We start from the raw sequence: 19453 nt of genomic DNA on the forward strand, positions 1-19453 counted from the left end.
TTATTATATAAATATCAACCGTTGTAAATTGTTGATAATATAGGCTGACAATAAAGACGCGGTCAAAAGCATTTTGTTGCTAAACTTTAACAGATATTTAAATATGTTTTCCTGTTCTGAACGTTGATTCGTGGAACGTGAGCAGTTCCGGCTGTGTCGTAATGACGCGTGCCCCTACGTCAGACGCAGCGTCAAAATTCAAACTGGTCGGCGGTTTGGAAAATAAAACACAAGCAAAAGCAGCAGCAGCGAGGAGCGAAATCATATTTCATCCGCAAAATAACCAAATCTGAGTTTATTTCGAGATGTCGAAGACGCTGAAGGGAATCACGCTGAAGGGCAGCGCGGAACTGGTCGCTGAATTCTTCTGTAAGTACAGCTTTTCGGACAGATTCATGTGTTTTTGTCGTGAATCACGAGGTGTCCGAATATTCTTCCAAAACTCTCGTGCCGTTTTTAAAGTTGTTCCCTTTGCTGTTTTAATATCAAAAGTGTGGTTTTAACAAGTGCATTTCTTCTCACTGTGATCTCTAACCCCGCAAAGCCTGAGATAGTCAGAAAAATCTATTTAAATAACACATTTTATTGGACATTTAGACAAAATATCACACAAATCATAAATAGATTATGCATAATGTGGTTTGAGTTTTTAACTTTGGTGCAAAGTTGTAAATCAATGAGATCTTACATAAAATGCATATAAATATCTTACAATGTGTCTTAGTATAAGATGGTATTTAAAAGCTTAGTTTTATGATCAAAACATATCATGAATTACATATTAATAGATTAGATAAAGATTCATAAACCTTTTTATGTCTGTAAAGTTCATGTGTATGTTTTAGATGCTGTGTATTAAAATGTAAATATATATATATATATATATATATATATATATATATATATATATATATATATATATATATATATATATATATATATATATATATATATATATTAGTCTATAACCAAATTTAACGTTAAAATAACGTTAGTATAACGTTCCACAAACCAAAACCAGGAACACATGACATAAGTATGACGTAAACAGTAATATAATCTGTCAGAGTTAGAATAACGTTCTGGGAATGTTAAAATTACGTTAGAATAACATTCCTCGAACGTTATATTTCCGTTAAGAAAACTTTCCTTACTGTGAATAAATGTAGTATTAGTTTGTGTAAAATCTGGGTACCTCGTGAAACAGTAAATCATATTAATGGACAAATTTATAATCTGATATAATCTTCCATATGATCTTTAATGTGCTCGGGCTATTTTTTTAATTACTTAAACAATAAATTAATAATCAATGATCATTTGAGCAAAATAATCGTGATTATAAGTTAAACCACTATCGTACAGCCCTACAACAAAGTGAATTGAATTAACGAGTTGACCGCTCTCAATAAAAGAGCTCAGATATATCGCTTTATAAAGAAAAACACGATCCATAGTGTAATCATCTTCATTGTAGTTCATCACAGAGTGAAATTAAGGACCTTTATTTAAAAATACAGTACAAAAATAACAATTGAAAATATAATAAGTGAAATGTAACAGAAAATAAAAACAATTTATTTATAAAATAGGGATGACAATGATAAAAGCGGCGCTCATTCTAAACCGAAAGTAAAATGCACACGTTCGTGACGGAGCGAAGCAGAGAAAGTTACGCTTCCATAGACGTGAACTGAACACACACCAGACTGGACACACACCATGAATGAATGACTGCGGCCGTGTGCATTTTACTTTCGGTTTAGAATCAAACCGAATTAATCCCCAGTTCTTGGACTGGTTTCTTGAATGGGTTCATTATGCCCAGCGACCGTGAATATAGCGCCAAATTCAGTGCCGAGTTATACAGGCTCGCAAACCCTCTCATAAACAAACATTTGATTTAGGGCTGTCAAAAGATTAATCGCATCCAAAATAAAAGTTTGTGTTTACATAATATATGTGTGTGTACTCTAATTATTATTTATATATAAATACACACACAAGCATGTATATATTTAAGAAAAAAATATTATTTTTATTTATAAAACATTTATATTTATATATATTATATAAATGTATATACATGCAAATATTTCTTAAATATATACATGAATGTGTGTGTATTTATATATAAATAATAATTAACAGAGCACACACACATATATTATGTAAACACAAACTTTTATTTCGGATGCGATTAATCGCGATTAATCTTTTGACAGCCCTAATTTTATTATGATACCAGAAGGCATAATTGGCCAAAGATAAGATGGCCAAATAAAAATATTGTTTTTTTTTAGTTATATTGTGCTTTGTTTGTCTAATGTCTGCTCGAATGCAAAAAATGTTCAGTGTTAAATAAATATTAAATTGTAGTTTTGTTAAAAAAACAAACAAACTTATTTTAAAAGCAAGACAAAATAGTAAAAAAGCTAATTTATGTAATGGTGAAAAAATTGGCAAAAAAAGAAAAACCACGTTTGGTATTCGGCCAATAATTTGCATTTCAGTGCATCCCTAAAAAACAGCGAGCAGGCTCCTGATTGGTTAACGCGGTGCGAACAGACGGCGAAGTTCAGATTTTTCAACTCGGACGTCAGACGCAAATTCGCTTTAAACACGTGACTGCACAAAAAGCAACAAATAAAATTAATCGCGCGTAAAGCGCAAGCCGCTAAATTTGCATTTTTCGTGCGAATAAGGCGAAATCGCGAGTCCATCGCGCCGCAGAACCTCCAGACGCGCGTCAACCCGTCTTTACATTGACTAAACTCTTCTCTGGTCTTCATTCAGGAATCACACTCAGGCTCTTTGGCGTCTCCACAGACCTCAGGCAACACAATTTAATTTTGTAACAAAACAATTGTTTTTTTGTTTTTTTAAGAACAAATGTAATTTTACTCTGTTTATTAATGTTTTTACTCAACACCTGTGCAGTTTTTGGAGTATTTATAATCATTTTTACATTTATATAAATAAATTAATAAAACATTTTCACACAATCAGTTTATGTAAAATTGACTTTATAAAAGACCCACATTTCTAACTTTCATTCGTGGGGATAACATGGATAATCTGACATGGTTTAGAGTAAGATTTTGCCCATCTTTTGGAAAATACTGTTTAAAAATAAAAGACTTTTACCAGTAAATGTCTGCAGAGCTCCACTATTTGCTACTCTTTTCACAAGTATTTTTCAGTTGGATTTATATCTAAATGTTATGAAATCACATTTATAACAATTCAAATGAATTAATTTAGTCAAAGTGTAGCACTTTTTTTGTACTGAAAAAAATATTTTTCCCAATGATGTTACATTACGATTACAATCAAACCTGAACAAGAGAAAAGTCTTTAGAGTTTATCATTTATTTCAAACATCTGATTTTCTTATAATTCTACAAATTTAATCCACACTAGAGTTACTAACCGTAGCAGAACAGAAATGAACAGAAATGAACAGTTATATTACATATTGAGTAAAAAATACACAACAAGAACCAGTGTTTCCCACATATTAGAAACCAATTTATTGTGGTGGGCATGCGGGATTTGGGTGGGGTATTTGGTTGGTGATTGGCACAAATATTGATTTCGATCTTGATTCAGTATTAATTCATATGTATATAGCCTACTGTACATATAAGGAAAAATAAGTTTGCCTTTTTAGCACTATTTCAAGCTATTTTAAATTATATTTGCTCCTATTCATTAATATTCACTTGTGTGTGCTTGTATAAATTAAAAAGATTAGGATTTAAGTTGTTAACGTTTTAAAATTTCACATTTAAAGGAATCTAGTGTTTGATCATGTCTAAATGTATTCAAATGCAAAACCTAAAAATAAGCAAGCAGTTATGATCTGCAATACTTTGAGCAACTTGACTAGATACATGTATATTTATTAAAGAGCCATACAGGAACCTATAGTAATAACGTGTGTGTGTGTGTGTGTGTGTGTGTGTGAGCATGATCATTCTGCGTTGTGGATGTTTTATGCATTGTTGTATTTCTGTGTGTGTGTGTGTTTCTGTTTATGAGGATGAATTCTGTCAATTTTCTAACCCAGAAGACCCTGAGTGTGACTTTTGTTTTTATCACATGAACATAAAAACAGAATCAATCCAATTTATTCTTTTATTTGTAGATCTAGAGAGTGTTGACCACTGTACAAAGTCTCATGCCATTTGGACAAAGGGAATTTTTAATTTGAGCAAACGTCCTTTGGGGTCAGAAAAGACCCAGAAGACTGAAGAAGGGTTAAGACGAAAATCACTCGCTCCAGACGCGCATCAACACGTCTAAACATCGACTTTACACGGAAATCAGTGTGAACGTATTATTGTTAATGAAAAACACAACAGTTCAATCACAAACTCTCTTAAAGATGTGCTTTTCCATGTCTCTGTGAAGCCAAATCATGTGGTCTGTCATCTCTCTCTCTGATGAAGGAGATCTGACTCTGTGTTTGTGCGGATCACGCTGTATTACACACACACACACACACACACACACACACACACACACACACATGTTCAGTTTTTAATTGTAGTGTCTGTTCTCTAACTCAACTAAATTATGTTATTACTATAAAAATCAAAATGGCGGTGGGGGCGGAGCCACGGTGGGCAAGTGATGCAACACCGACTATCAAATCAAGCCTAATATAAAATTGCATAAAATGTTTTATTTAATTTTATATAGAGGGGAAGAAATGTCCTAGTTTGTCATCCTGGCAAGACTTGAACAGAAGAGGGCGGCACAACACACCGGTTCAAGAGTCATCTTATCAAATATACACATTTCTTTACAAGTAGTTTGAATTTGTAAAACAGGTTAGTTACCGATACAAAAAACACCACCCAAAGGTCTGAAATACTCCGCATGGTTATATAGTGGCTTGTGTTTTGCTACTAAAAAGAAGTTATATAAAAAAAACCCGCCCTTTTTTGCGTTCTTGTGTTTGTTGTTTCATGCGAACATGTGGTCTAAATCGCCGACATTCTTCACTGTTGCTGCTTTCATCCTATAGGGGACAGGACATGTTCCATCAGTTATGTGATAAGGCTGATCTTTATGGATGTGATATGATCATGTTCTCATACTTCAGGCACGCGACTCTTCTTTGAGTCCATTCTTGAGCTGGGTCAGCACACACTGATTTCCCTTTTCGGTGTGGAAGCTGCAATAACACACACACACACACACACACACACACACACACACACACACACACACACACACACACACACACACACACACACACACACACACACCACCATATATTCCCACAGATAATATGTCTATAAAATCAAAGTCAACAGTTTACTCAAGTGGCATTGCAAATTCATCCCCTAATAATATACAAAGAAAGAATTAAATGTAAAAGTCAGGTATGAATGCAATTGATAATGCTTGATATTTAAACTCCAAAGCTTGGGAATATACATTAAACTAATCAGAGATGCCACTGGTGAATTTATCTAAACCATAAAATAACAGATTTTGCTTGTTTTTTTGTTATATATATATATATATATATATATATATAACGGCTAATATCTAGGGATGCACCGGTTGACCGGCCAAAAATCGGAAATCGGTTTTCTTTGTATTTTTCTGCCGATTTTTCTAGAAGTGCGCCCGTGTGCACATACGCCTATATTGCAATCATTCGCGAACATGTCACTTTTGTGTTACAAACGGAAACTGGAGAACTGAGGGAAGGAGATACGCCGAAGTTGCGCGGGGCGGGGCCGAAGTTGCGCGGGGCCGGGCCGAAGTTGCGCGGGGCGGGGCCGAAGTTGCGCGGGGCGGGGCCGAAGTTGTGCGAGCTAGATGGTGAGCGTTTGTTCAGCTCAGCTTCTCACGTGTTGGATCGGATGAGAACGAAACAGACTAACTTGTGACTAGGGTTGGGAACTGAGAACCGGTTCTTATGCAGAACCGAAACTGATTTTTGAAAAATACCAGAACCGCGCGAAATTCCTAAGTTTCGGTTCCGAAAACGGTTCTGGTGCGATGTGTGTGCGAAGCGCTGGAAGCGTATCCTTTCATAGCGAGTGACAGCCAGTGTTGCCAAGTCCGTGGTTTTCCCGCTTTCCCGCTTTCTACTGTTGCCGCGGGCTGTGTTTCTACATGTCCGCTGGTTGAAGCGATTGTGCAATTTGGTGTTTTTTGTTGTTTAAACCTGGCAACCCTGACTCACCTCATCATGAATATTAATTACGTTGCCTGCCGCTTAGGGATGCGCGGTATACCGGTACTGCAAAAATACCGGTATATATTTTATTTCAAACGGTACGATATCATGATTTTGCTCATTGCGGTATATGCTGCTGTTCAGAAGTTCACCGCTAGGTGGCAGCGCTCTACCCAAACTGACGCGAATCCGGCAAATGTGGCAACAGAACAAGATGAATACAGCAGTTGAATCTCACTCAACACGCACAAAACTCATTAATAAAGACAGGAGTAGATGTGAAATTTGGAATTACTTTGCTTATAAAACTGCTGAAGAACCATCAAACCTTGCCAAGCATCTGCCACTTAATTCCTGACTTGTAAGACATTATGAGATCGACAGGTGAGTGCATCATTCTAACCATCTAATTTAGACATTTTTCTTTTAACACTGATTAACGCACATACACAAGATCGTATTGTTTAAATATAAAGAAATCTCCAGCATTCGTTTCAACCAGTGACGTTTAGACCTCATAATATCTGCACGCACACTATTGCACTATTTACATCCGCGAAAGACATAACCAACTGTGTTTATGTGACGACTCACTAAAGATTGACATTTTGACATAATTTTGTGTGTATTTGACTGAGGAAAAACAACTTAATTTGGAATGCGCGAGCTCTTTAGGCTTGTGTGTGTTTGTGTGTGTTTGTTGTTGGCATGAGCGCAAAGCAAACTCTCTCTCTCAAAGAGCTCTCATCCCATATGTATTACGAAATGCTATAAAATCGCTTGCATGTTCAAATTGGCGAGGTTTAAAAAGACGTGGGCAGTGATTTCCGTCAGTTGTCCCGCAACGGAAGCGAAAGCGTTGAATCTGAGCGCGCAAATTGCTTTTATAGTGCAGGTGCGATGTCTTCTGAAGCCAGAAGCAATGGAGACGCGCAGTAATGCTGAAATTACTTACAAAAAAGTTTCCAAATGACTGATTGATGTGACAATCTTTGTTGATTAATTTAATAATAAACATTTGCGGTAATTTCCCGCTTCATAAACCCAAAACTTGCGAGAGTGAGTAAAATTATGCACAATACCCGCATCAAAATTCAGACCCTGTATGGTATCGATTTAATATCGGTACTTCGGTATTAGATTGTGGTACCGTACCGAAGACAACATTGTGGTATCGAGCCATCCCTACTGCCGCTTCCAGGAGGGCAACGCAGTTCAGCAATGAAAGCCCTCGCGCTACACATTTACGGTTTTGTGTCAGATATTTTCTCGTTGACCACCAGCATGGCGAAGAGAAAGTCACAAGTATGGATTCATTTCCAAAGAATGAATGATAATGAAGCAAAATGTAACACGTGTGAAAAGTTAATAACATGCAAAGGAGGCTGCACTAGCAATTTGACAAAACATTTGCTACAGCACAGAATCAACCTCAGCCACAGGCTTATGCCAGATCTATAGTGAAAGGCCTATATATATATATATATATATATTTGTCAACCGTTGAGTCACCATGGTTTAGGTAAGCGTTTAGGCACAATTACCTTTGTAATGCTGAATTGCAATTTATTATTTACAAGTTCACTGAATAACTGAATTACTATTAAATTAATATACAACTAATTAATACATATAACTAATAAATATAATTTATAACTTGGTTTTATTCAGAGACAGAGAGATAAAATGTAATAAGACAATTTCAGAGGTGTTGATTTGAAAAAATTGTTTAAAGAATGGCTTAATTAATGCTGTAATATATGTACAGTACAGGACTTTTTTGACATTGCCAACCTGTAAATTAATTTTAGAGCAAGTATAAACACAAAATGGATTGTTTGAGTTGCGTATTGTGCCTTTTTCCTTTACCACTATTTGTTTAATAATTTTAATGGAACCGGAATCGGAACCGGAATCGTTAGGCGGAACCGGAACCAGAACCGGAACCGGAAAATTTCTCACGATTCCCAACCCTACTTGTGACAAAGCCGAAATAATTATTTTTGTAAAGACGAACATGAATGCACTTTAGCAATGAAATACTATCAGTTCTGTATAGGATGATCATTTTTATTTTACCTTAAAATGACATTGACTTAATTTGATTTAAAAAGCACCTGCTGTAGCATCTTAGTTTTTTTCGTTGCACTAAACATTATTTGATTTAACATTTTGGAACAATTATATACTTTGGTTTGATTTAATTTCACTGGTTAATACTCTGATACGCTGATTTAAGTAACATCTTTGTTTGATTGCAGAATATGCAGTTGACTTTAATTTCACAGTTCAACCCAATTCAATTTCCCGTTGATTTCAGATTGCGGACTTGTTTGCATTGGCCAAAAGCCAATTTAGCCTGTTAAATACCAAATAAACATCTTGTTCTTCTTTTAGTGTGTAAAAAAAATTATTTAAAAAAATCGGAATCGGCCATGTAAAATCATGATCGGTGCATCACTAGTTCAAACTATACAAGTGTATTTAAATCCACCCCATTGAGTAATCCAGTGGTGTTTTGTAGTTGTTCCAGTGAGTAAATGAGTGTGTGTGTGTGTGTGTGTGTGTGTGTGCAGCGTTCGGGATCAACAGCATCTTGTACCAGCGAGGGATTTACCCGGCGGAAACCTTCACCAGAGTCACACAGTACGACATGAGCCTCCAGCTGACCACAGACAGCAAGCTGAAGAACTACCTCACCAACGTCATCTCGCAGCTCAAAGGTGCGTTTCTGTCTCTCTGGAACAACCAGAGCAGTAAAATGATGTAAAAAATGGTGCCTTGTTAAAGTTTTTCCCAGATTAATGGTGGACTCTAGGGATGCAACACTACAGTTAGTCCACGGTTCAATACACACCTCGGTTTTTACCCACGGTTTTCGGTTCTGATGGCTTGTCACATCAGTTTTTTGTTATTCTATTCTTAGGCGACAGGAACAGCAAGAGGTTAAGGAGAAAAAATACTATTTTTTTAATTTCTTTATTTTACTTAAAAGAATTGAAAAACCTTACTTAAACTTAAAATTTTACTTAAACCCTTGTACACATTCCTAGTGTATTGTATAATATAAAATATATATTTATAAAGATTTACAGTGGCAGCTCAGAGCTGTACAGCAGCATTTAAGTATGAAATTGAATGAATAAATGTAAAAATGAAACACTACATAGACTTCACTATAAAATATACACTGATTCTTATTAAAGCTGCTGTATTAAAGTTTTTCAGTCAAGAGCAGTGAGTGATTTTCTCTTTGTCTTTTGTTGTTGTATTAACATTTAACGGATAGTTCACTCAAAAATGAGAAATGAATACAGGTTTGAAACAATATTAGAGTGAGTAAATAATGACAATTTTAGAGGTGAACTGTCCCTTTAAGGACAGCGTGTTCACTATAGGCTGCGCCGCTGTCAATTAAAGACCTGCGTGCATCTAATACAGACACGCCGATTTTACTTTAACTTTAGACATAACCGACTGTGTTTATGTTAACCTTGTGTGTATTTGACAGTATTAGCGCAGTAAGACGACTTAGTCCAGTAATCACGTGTTTGACAGGCGTTTAGTGCGCACGCTCGGAAAAAACGCATGTTAAAACCGCGCACGCTGGCAAGGCTTTAAAACGCATGCAAATAATGAGCTTTGGTGATTGTGAATGACTCTAGTGTTCCGTGAGTATAACTCCACCACTAACGTGTGATGTGAATGTATGTCGCGTTGTTCAGTATTGGGATGGAGGCAAATGATAGAATTTGTAGAAAAATACTTAATTAAATGCAAAACCGAAAAACCGCAATTCACAAGCGCGTATTGAACCGTGAAGGCCGTACCGAACGCTTCAATATTATATTGAGAATAGTGGCATCCCTAGTGGACTCCATTCAAATCAGGAGTTTAAAGTCACCATGAAATCCAAATTGACATCTCACAGGGTTTCCGCGGGGTCTAAAAAAGTCTAGAATTTCAAAATCAAAATTTTAGGCCTTAAAAAGTCTTAAATTCGCAGAAGTATTGAGTTTTAGGTCTTAAATCATTTTAAACAGGTCTTAATTTTCCTACGTTCATGTAACGCTACCTCTAATGCTCATTGAAATGCTCCCACAGCGCTTTAAAATGTTTTTTTGTTTTGTTTTTTTAATTCTGGGTGTTGTAGTTCTTTCTTTTGCTAGTCCAAATATAATTTGCTGTATTACGACTACAAATGAGACCAACATGCATCTTATATTGCAGCCAATCAGCTTTCGTGTTATTGGCGGGAGTCTCTTTCGGATTGTACCACAGACACATAAAACTGATTTTATTCTTCAGATAATAGTCCTCCAGTTTTTCGTATTTCCGCGATTACTAAATACAACGAAAAATCAACAATGCGTTTTTTGAGATCCTGCATAATTCGTAATTTCACCGCAAAATAATGGCAAGATACCAAAATAAACAAGATTTATGCATTTTGTTTATTCTACTGTAATGTGTGACTATTGTGAATTAACATAATACAGTAAATGTGGTACCCTAATTATGAAAAAAACCTTGCAAATTTCTGGAAAATCACCACAAATTCAGTCATTTTGATCTAAAAAAATCACCCAAAAAATATCCTGGTGGGATTGAGCTATAGGGAAGTGCAATTTTATCGATACAAGTTTATCGAATTGTTCAATTTGAATAAATAAATTTACTTTGCAAGTAATTTTGTGACTGCATTTGCTTTAGAGGTCTTAAATTTAATTCATAATGGTCTTAAAAATGTCTTAAAAAGTCTTAAATTTGACTTGATGAAACCTGCAGAAACCCTGGACTCGCATGAGATCCACCAATTGACCTATCGGTAAGCCCCGCCCCCCTTAGTTACTGTTGCTAACTCGGACAAACAAACGGAGTTGCTATATCTTACAATGTACAGCTGTCAGTGTGAAAACCTTATCCCGAGATGTTTTTGGACCTAGATTGTAGCGTATATCCCGTCTGAATGATGGGCAAACTTTACTTGATCAAGTTTATGTCCTTTTTCACTCCAAAAAATCATCGTAAGAGCTGAACAAACAAAGCAGAAGAAGTGCGCATTAACGTCTCATTCACAAACTCTCTCTCTCTGTTGCATTAGCATTAACACACACAGCAAATTACACTAAAACACTCACAACTGACAGTAAATAAACATACACACTGAGCTTATGACTTTTCGGGGGTGCAGTTAATAACTGGTGAACTTTCTATCGGCAAAACAACTGATAAACTCTTCCTTTCACTATAAGACCCATCAAAATAGGAGATAATGTAGACCTTAAACATATCTAAAGTTACATTAATTGACTTATAACCAGTTTAATATGGAGAGGCACTGAAATGTGTGTTTGACCTACAGTGTTAACGCACATGACGTGAGAACAGTTAGTTATTTCGGTTTGTATGTTAGCAGGGACTTTAATCGTAATTTAACGAGAACATGACAAACAGAAAATCCTCTCAGGATCGCTGGAGTCAGTGTTACAGGACCTCAGGGAAGACATTTGAGCATTTTTGTAGCATAAACACCATCAAACCGATGAGAGCTTCAGATTCTCCAGTGTTTCTCTATGGCGCTGAAACCTAAAGATGTCCGAGTTCCGGTCCCAGCGCAACTGATACTCAACTGCTATTGGCTCATCTGCGTTCGAGGGGAGGGGCTTACCGATAGGTCAATTACAAACCACAACCATCCAATCAATTCCCAACAGATTAAGCTCCGCCCTACATTTGTTCTTGTTTGAGAAGCGCTTCACTCGATATACGGCACAATAGAGAAAACCAGTGCAACTTCACTCTCATGAGGACTTTAATCAAACCGTTTATTTTCATTGTTTGATCATGTGATCAGCTGGATTATAGCACAGATGAGCTGTGTGGATGTAAATCAGTGGCAGTAAATATGTTGACCAATTGCCATTTTGACTGAGGCACTTTTAAATGCTTTAAAATAGCTGTGAATTAACCGATATCTCACCTTACAGTTAACCTCTTAAGCTCTGGGATCATTTTTGGGTATTTCAGGCTGGATTTGTCCGACCCAAATGTAAAAACGACACACACACACACACACACACACACACACACACACACACACACACACACACACACACACACACACACACACACACACACACACACACACACACACACACACACACACACACACACACACACACACACACACACACACACAATACTGGTGTAATTTTACAGGAAACACTTTGAAGTTTCATAAAGCACTGTTAAAAGTGATAAACGTGAGTATGTGTTGTCTGAGCTGTAATTTTTTTGTGGTTATAAATTAAATTGTGAAAGTTTATAACTCAGGCCCTGTGCTCTAGCACCCTGCAGACTGTTTGGGCTGTTTAAATCATTGTAACTTTTTTTTAATGTAATTTCCGCCTACCCAAATCTCTCCATTATACAAGTCTCCCCATATACAGTGGAATAAATGCAATATACCCATCACAATTATTTTCCCAGTGTTTGCTGACATATGCTGGAAACAGCCAGAACTGTCTGCAGGGTGCTAGAACACACAGGGCCAAAACATCAAAAAGTGTATTTTTGGGGGGGTTCATTACAGCTCAGACAACACACACTCACATGTCTATCACTTTTAGCAGTGGGTTATGAAACTTCAAAGTGTTTCCTGTTAAATGACACCAGTGTTGTGCGTTTAGAGACACTGTGTGTGTGTGTGTGGGAAGCTTTTACATTTGGGTCGGACAAATCCAGGAGGAAATGGTCCCAGAGTAATTCAGTGTAAATAAATGACAAGAAATCTCCTGACATGTGGCATCATCTGTAAGCTTAATGTCTACTTTCTGATCTCTGTGGAGTTGAAGCGGTTAAAGAGCCGGTTTGGTCAGTTAGCATGAGTTGCTGACGCTCTAGCATTGGCCTGTCTCTCCTCAGAGTGGCTGTGATTGGTCAGTTAGCATGAGTTGCTGACGCTCTAGCATTGGCCTGTCTCTCCTCAGATTGGCTGTTCGACTGCACGGTTCAGAAGCTGGTGGTGGTCATCACATGCCTGGAGACCAATGAGGTGCTGGAGCGATGGCAGTTCGACATCCAGTGTGACAAGGCGGCCAAGGAGAGCGGGTACGAGATCTAATGAGTGTCACATGACCAGTGCTGTGATGCTCATGAGTGTGTGTTCCAGTGCTGTGATGCTCATGAGTGTGTGTTCCAGTGCTGTGATGCTCATGAGTGTGTGTTCCAGTGCTGTGATGCTCATGAGTGTGTGTTCCACTGCTGTGATGCTCATGAGTGTGTGTGTTCCAGGGCACCCAGAGAGAAGTCCATCAAAGCCATCCAGGAGGAGATCCGCTCCGTCATCAGACAGATCACGGCCACAGTCACCTTCCTGCCGCTTCTGGAGACCGCCTGTGAGTAAACACACACCATTAACCCCTTAAAGGGTTAGTTCACCCACAAATGTAAATTGTGTCATTAATGACTGAGCCTCATGTGGTTGGACACCCGTCAGACCTCCGTTCATCTTCAGACAAATGAAGATATTTTAGTGTAAATCTGATGCTCTGAAAGGCCTCCATTGGCTCAACTTTACACTCTCAAGACCCTTAAAAGACACTAAAGACTAAAGTTACAAAGTCCATCTCACTACAGCGGCTCTACAATAACTTTATGAAGACGAGAATAGTTTTTGTGCGCAAAAAAACCCTAAATAACGACTTATATAGTGATGACGATTTCAAAACACGGCATCATGAAGCTTCGAAGCATTATGAATCAGTGAGTTGAATCAGCGGTTCGGAGCGTTATGAATCAGTGAGTCGATTCAGCGGTTTGGAGCGTTATGAATCAATGAGTCGAATCAGAGGTTCGGAGCGTTATGAATCAGTGAGTCGAATCAGCGGTTCGGAGCGTTATGAATCAGTGAGTCGAATCAGCGGTTCAGAGCGTTATGAATCAGTGAGTCGAATCAGCGGTTCAGAGTGTTATGTATCAGTGAGTCGAATCAGCGGTTCAGATCGTTATGTATCAGTGAGTCGAATCAGCGGTTCAGAGTGTTATGTATCAGTGAGTCGAATCAGCGGTTCAGAGCATTATGAATCAGTGAGTTGAATCAGTGGTTCGGAGCGTTAAGAATCAGTGAGTTGAATCAGCGGTTCAGAGCATTATGAATCAGTGAGTTGAATCAGCGGTTCAGAGCATTATGAATCAGTGAGTCGAATCAGCGGTTTGGAGCGTTATGAATCAGTGAGTCGAATCAGCGGTTCAGAGCGTTATGAATCAGTGAGTCGAATCAGCGGTTTGGAGCGTTATGAATCAGTGAGTCGAATCAGCGGTTCAGAGCGTTATGAATCAGTGAGTCGAATCAGCGGTTCAGAGTGTTATGTATCAGTGAGTCGAATCAGCGGTTCAGATCGTTATGAATCAGTGAGTCGAATCAGCGGTTCAGAGTGTTATGTATCAGTGAGTCGAATCAGCGGTTCAGAGTGTTATGTATCAGTGAGTCGAATCAGCGGTTCAGAGCATTATGAATCAGTGAGTTGAATCAGTGGTTCGGAGCGTTAAGAATCAGTGAGTTGAATCAGCGGTTCAGAGCATTATGAATCAGTGAGTTGAATCAGCGGTTCAGAGCATTATGAATCAGTGAGTTGAATCAGTGGTTCGGAGCGTTAAGAATCAGTGAGTTGAATCAGCGGTTCAGAGCATTATGAATCAGTGAGTTGAATCAGTGGTTCGGAGCGTTATGAATCAGTGAGTCGAATCAGCGGTTCAGAGCATTATGAATCAGTGAGTTGAATCAGCGGTTCGAAGCGTTATGTATCAGTGAGTTGAATCAGCGGTTCGGAGCGTTATGAATCAGTGAGTTGAATCAGCGGTTCGGAGCGTTATGAATCAGTGAGTTGAATCAGTGGTTCGGAGCGTTATGAATCACTGAGTCGAATCAGCGGTTTGGATCGCCAAATTTCAGCAGTTTGGCGGTTTGACACACGATCCGAATCATGAATCGACTCAGTAGGTGCGTTTACATGGAGCACTGTAATCGGTTTAAAAGTCCAATCGGAATAAAAATGGCCAAACTCAATGAAATTGTAATGGGTTTGAGAGCGGTGGGATAAACCTTTTCATGAACCGATCGAACGAAAAATTCCACCATGTAAACGACCTGATCCGATTATTTTGAGTGTACGTGTTTCTGTGACCGATATACAGCGCGCGCCTCCTCAACTGAAGAGCGCGCGCTCACACCAGGCTAATGTTGACTGAGAGGAAAGCTCATTTTTCTGAGGTATTAAACTTTTTATTTCGTAACATGAACATGATGTTGGAATAATGACACAGTCATAGCCTGGCTACAGCATCTCATCTCCAGCGTTTGTCCGAGGCTTCAACTGCGCCTGACTGAATAATACATTTTTCTGAGGTGATTCTTACACTTTACGACAAATAATAAATAGCTTTTATAAAACTGTATAAGTCCTGGTGGCCGTTGAGAGCTGCCATGGCAACGGGGAACATTCTGGTCTGTTTCTCGTTAGTTAAGTTAGCTATAAAAAAAAAATGATGTTCTGCAATGTGTCAGTAGCATCATACAGCTCAGATAGTCATGTGTCGTGTCATTTGAAAGGTCTCGTGGAGCAGAATACAACAAGCCTAATTGTTTTGGGCTTTGACTAAACTTTTAGCGAGTTTTTGTAAGTTAAGTCCTGCAAAACCCATATGTAAATAATATACTGATGCAGCTGATTACTGATATACTGATTCATGTGGCGTCTTTCACTTCTAACTTCATGAGACTTGGAAAATGGCACATCATTATTTATAGCAGATCCTCATGATTAAAAAGAGCCCAAAGTCACCATAATCTGTCTTTTAGATCTATAGATATTCCTCGTTGAAATATGGCACACAGAAAACATCACAGAAGCACATGAGCGGAGTACAAAAATAGCAGTTGCTTAGTCTGGGCGTTTCTGCCAATAACTTCATGAAACAAGCTCTGATCGTTCAAAATGGCACACCCTTATTTAGAGCAGATTCACACGATTAAAAAGACCAAGAACAACATAATCCATCACTCGTATCAAATGTTATTACTCATGGAATTATTTCCTCACAGGCACTAATATGCTAAATATGCTATTGTTGTGCTAAAGTCGCGTTTATGCTTGTAACTTTGTGAAACATTATCTGATCGTTAAACATGACACATCCTTATTTACAGCAGATTCTCGCGATTAAAAAGAGACCAAGGACACCATAATCCTAATCCATAATCCTAATTAATGTTTTCTATAGCAGTTAGGGGGCGCCTGTGGGCGGTACACTCCGGTTTAGAGGAATTTATCTAAAAGGATAGATGCATTGGAAAGCTGAGATTCTAAGCTTTAAAATGATACCCATTATGTGTTATTATATAATATAATATACATAATATTGTAATATGTCTTTTATCAGCAGTTTCTCAGCATTAGATTGTCCAAATGTAGTAATAATTTATATTTTCTAAAAAATATTAGGTGTTTTAACAAATGATACATACTTTTTTGACTCCCCTTGCTATAGTTCTGAGTCTTTACATTTGTGTATTTCACTCAGAAAACAACAGTTTTGTAAATGTCAAGGACTGAACAAAAAGGCTACCTTTGTTCTAAATGCTGTAACTTTTCATTAGTTTATAATATCGCCACAAAATTTGATCCAGATTCCGACCACATATAGGGGAACATCACCAAAAAAGATATTTTTTTCTGCTGCCCTATTTCCTTCCTGAGTTATTGAATGTTAAATAAGAAATATTTGTTTTAAATCAGCAGTTTCTCAGCAATATATTGTCCAAATATATAAAATGTATATTTTCTAAAAAATATAAAATATTTGCTAACAAATGATACCTACCATTTGACTCTCCTTACTATAGTTTTGGAGTTATGAGTCTTTAAAGTTGTATATGTCTCTCAGACAAAAACTCTAAAAATACCCTCTGGCTTAACCCTTAATCGGCCCTCGGGCTCCAGCTGACCCCACTGGACTTCTCCATCTCAGGGCCATGAGACTCTGGGACTTTTCCTAAATAATCTAAACATGCACACAACAATCTGGGCTTGATTTGGTTGTTCTAAAGGTGTGTAAAAAATATTTACCGTTTAAGTCCCTCTGGGTCAGATTGACCCCACATTGAAAATGAATGGGGAAGTGTAAAAAAAACATTTTTTTTTTTCACTTTTGTTGTCAAAAAAAATCAACTAAATCCAGTATAAATCAAAAAATGTCCACATTTATATCCAGGTCTGGTTCTAGAGCATAAACACAAAGTAGAACGAACTTTCTGTCTCATACACACACACGTACACACACACACGTACACACACACACGTACACACACACACGTACACACACACACGTACACACACACACGTACACACACACACACACACACACACACACACACACACACACACACACACACACACACACACACACACACACACACACACACACACACACACACACACACACACACACACACACACACACACGTGTGTGACTGCAACAGAGAGCATTTTTATAGAAATTGGCAAATAAAATCAACAAAACTGGCATAAATCTGAAAAAATTCCATACATAAATGAAAGACAAATACTAGAGCACAAATGCAACATGAACAATCATGAGAAAGAGAGAGAAAAGGGCAAATAACACTCACACTCACACTCACACACACACACACACAGAGCAATGTCCAAAAACTATTTATATTTAATTAAGATCATAATTCAAGTGATTTGTTCATAAAAAAATAATTTTTAATGAGCCAATTTATGACATAGTTAAGTATTTGTGCAGTAAATAGGTAAAAAACTACCAAATACTCACAAAAACACAGCATAAATGTATAGCTGAGAAGTAAAAAAAAAAAATGATATATAGTTTTCCATGTAAAAAATGTATATTTCCTTATGCAATCGCTGTGTTAGAGTTTGGGTGTATCTGAGCCCGAGGGACTCAAATGTAAACCCTGAGGGGCGATTAAGGGTTAAACACACATTAACACACTCTATGTTCTGCACAGGCGCCTTCGACCTCCTCATCTACACAGACAAAGATCTGGAGGTGCCGGAGCAGTGGGAGGAGTCTGGGCCTCAACTCATCGACCAATCAGAGGAGGTGCGCCTGCGCTCCTTCACCACCTCCATCCATAAGGTCAACAGTATGGTGGCCTACAAGAGGACGGACTCCATGTGACGCCGCTGCTCTGCTCTTCTGTATATATCTATATAAAGCTTTCTCTTATTTGTTCTCGTTTTAAAGAATGTATTTCCCAATACAGAAAATAAATCTCGTTTACTAGAGCCTGGAGTGTGTGTGTGATCCTGCACTGTCCTCTAGATGGAGACTCGAGAGAAGCTTCACTTGTGTTTGGGTCAGATTTCACTTTGAGCAGTTGTTTATTCATGATTGTAATGCCGGCTCTGACTTTAGGGTTTAAATCTGGCCTTTTCAAACTTTAGACGCCACGGGTTGAATTGAATCTAACAGACTCTCTTATATAAACACAATTAATACACATATTAATGCTTTAATGAATATACTTTGTCTTACTATAAATGTATCGTTTGTTTAAATCTAATTCATTTATTTTAAATGTTTTTTTTTTACTTTTTAACACGTTAATTTAACATTGAATCACTTATTTAATATAAAAAATATATATATATATATTTATTTATTTATTAGGGCTGTCAAAAGATTAATCGCATCCAAAATAACAGTTTGTTTACATAATGTGTGTGTGTGTGTGTGTACTCTGTTAATTATTATTTATATATAAATACACACACAAGCATGTATATATTTAAAAAAATAAATATTTTATATATTATAGATTATATAAATGTATATACAGTATATACATGCAATATTTCTTAAATATATACATGCTTGTGTGTGTATTTATATATAAATAATAATTAGAGTACACACACATATATTATGTAAACACAAACTTTTATTTTGGATGCGATTAATCTTTTGACAGCCCTAATATATATAATATAAATAAAATGGTATTTCTCAATTTGCACTTAAGTTAATTTACTTATTTTAAAAAATTTTTTAAGAATAAACCGTTTTACTGTAGGATTTTCCACATATTTATCTTAATCTCCATTTTATCATGGTAATTTAACATTCAATCATTTATTTTAATTTTTAATATATGTATATAAAATAAAAATAAATATATGTGGAAAAGCCTAGAGT

The 19453-nt window shown here is 37.1% G+C and overlaps 1 protein-coding gene across 1 annotated transcript; it reads left to right on the forward strand.

The window, feature by feature from the left end:
* The first annotated feature begins 205 nt into the window (after positions 1-205).
* mad2l1 (MAD2 mitotic arrest deficient-like 1 (yeast)) lies at positions 206-18542 on the forward strand. Its single transcript, XM_079808825.1, has 5 exons — positions 206-369; positions 8782-8928; positions 13198-13318; positions 13502-13605; positions 18264-18542. Exons 1-5 carry the CDS (start codon positions 306-308, stop codon positions 18434-18436), a joined length of 609 nt encoding a protein of 202 aa, XP_079664951.1. The 5' UTR covers positions 206-305; the 3' UTR covers positions 18437-18542.
* Positions 18543-19453: the final 911 nt, after the last annotated feature.

The sequence above is a fragment of the Gobio gobio genome (assembly GCF_949357685.1).
Source record: "Gobio gobio genome assembly, chromosome: 2".
Taxonomy (NCBI): domain Eukaryota; kingdom Metazoa; phylum Chordata; class Actinopteri; order Cypriniformes; family Gobionidae; genus Gobio; species Gobio gobio.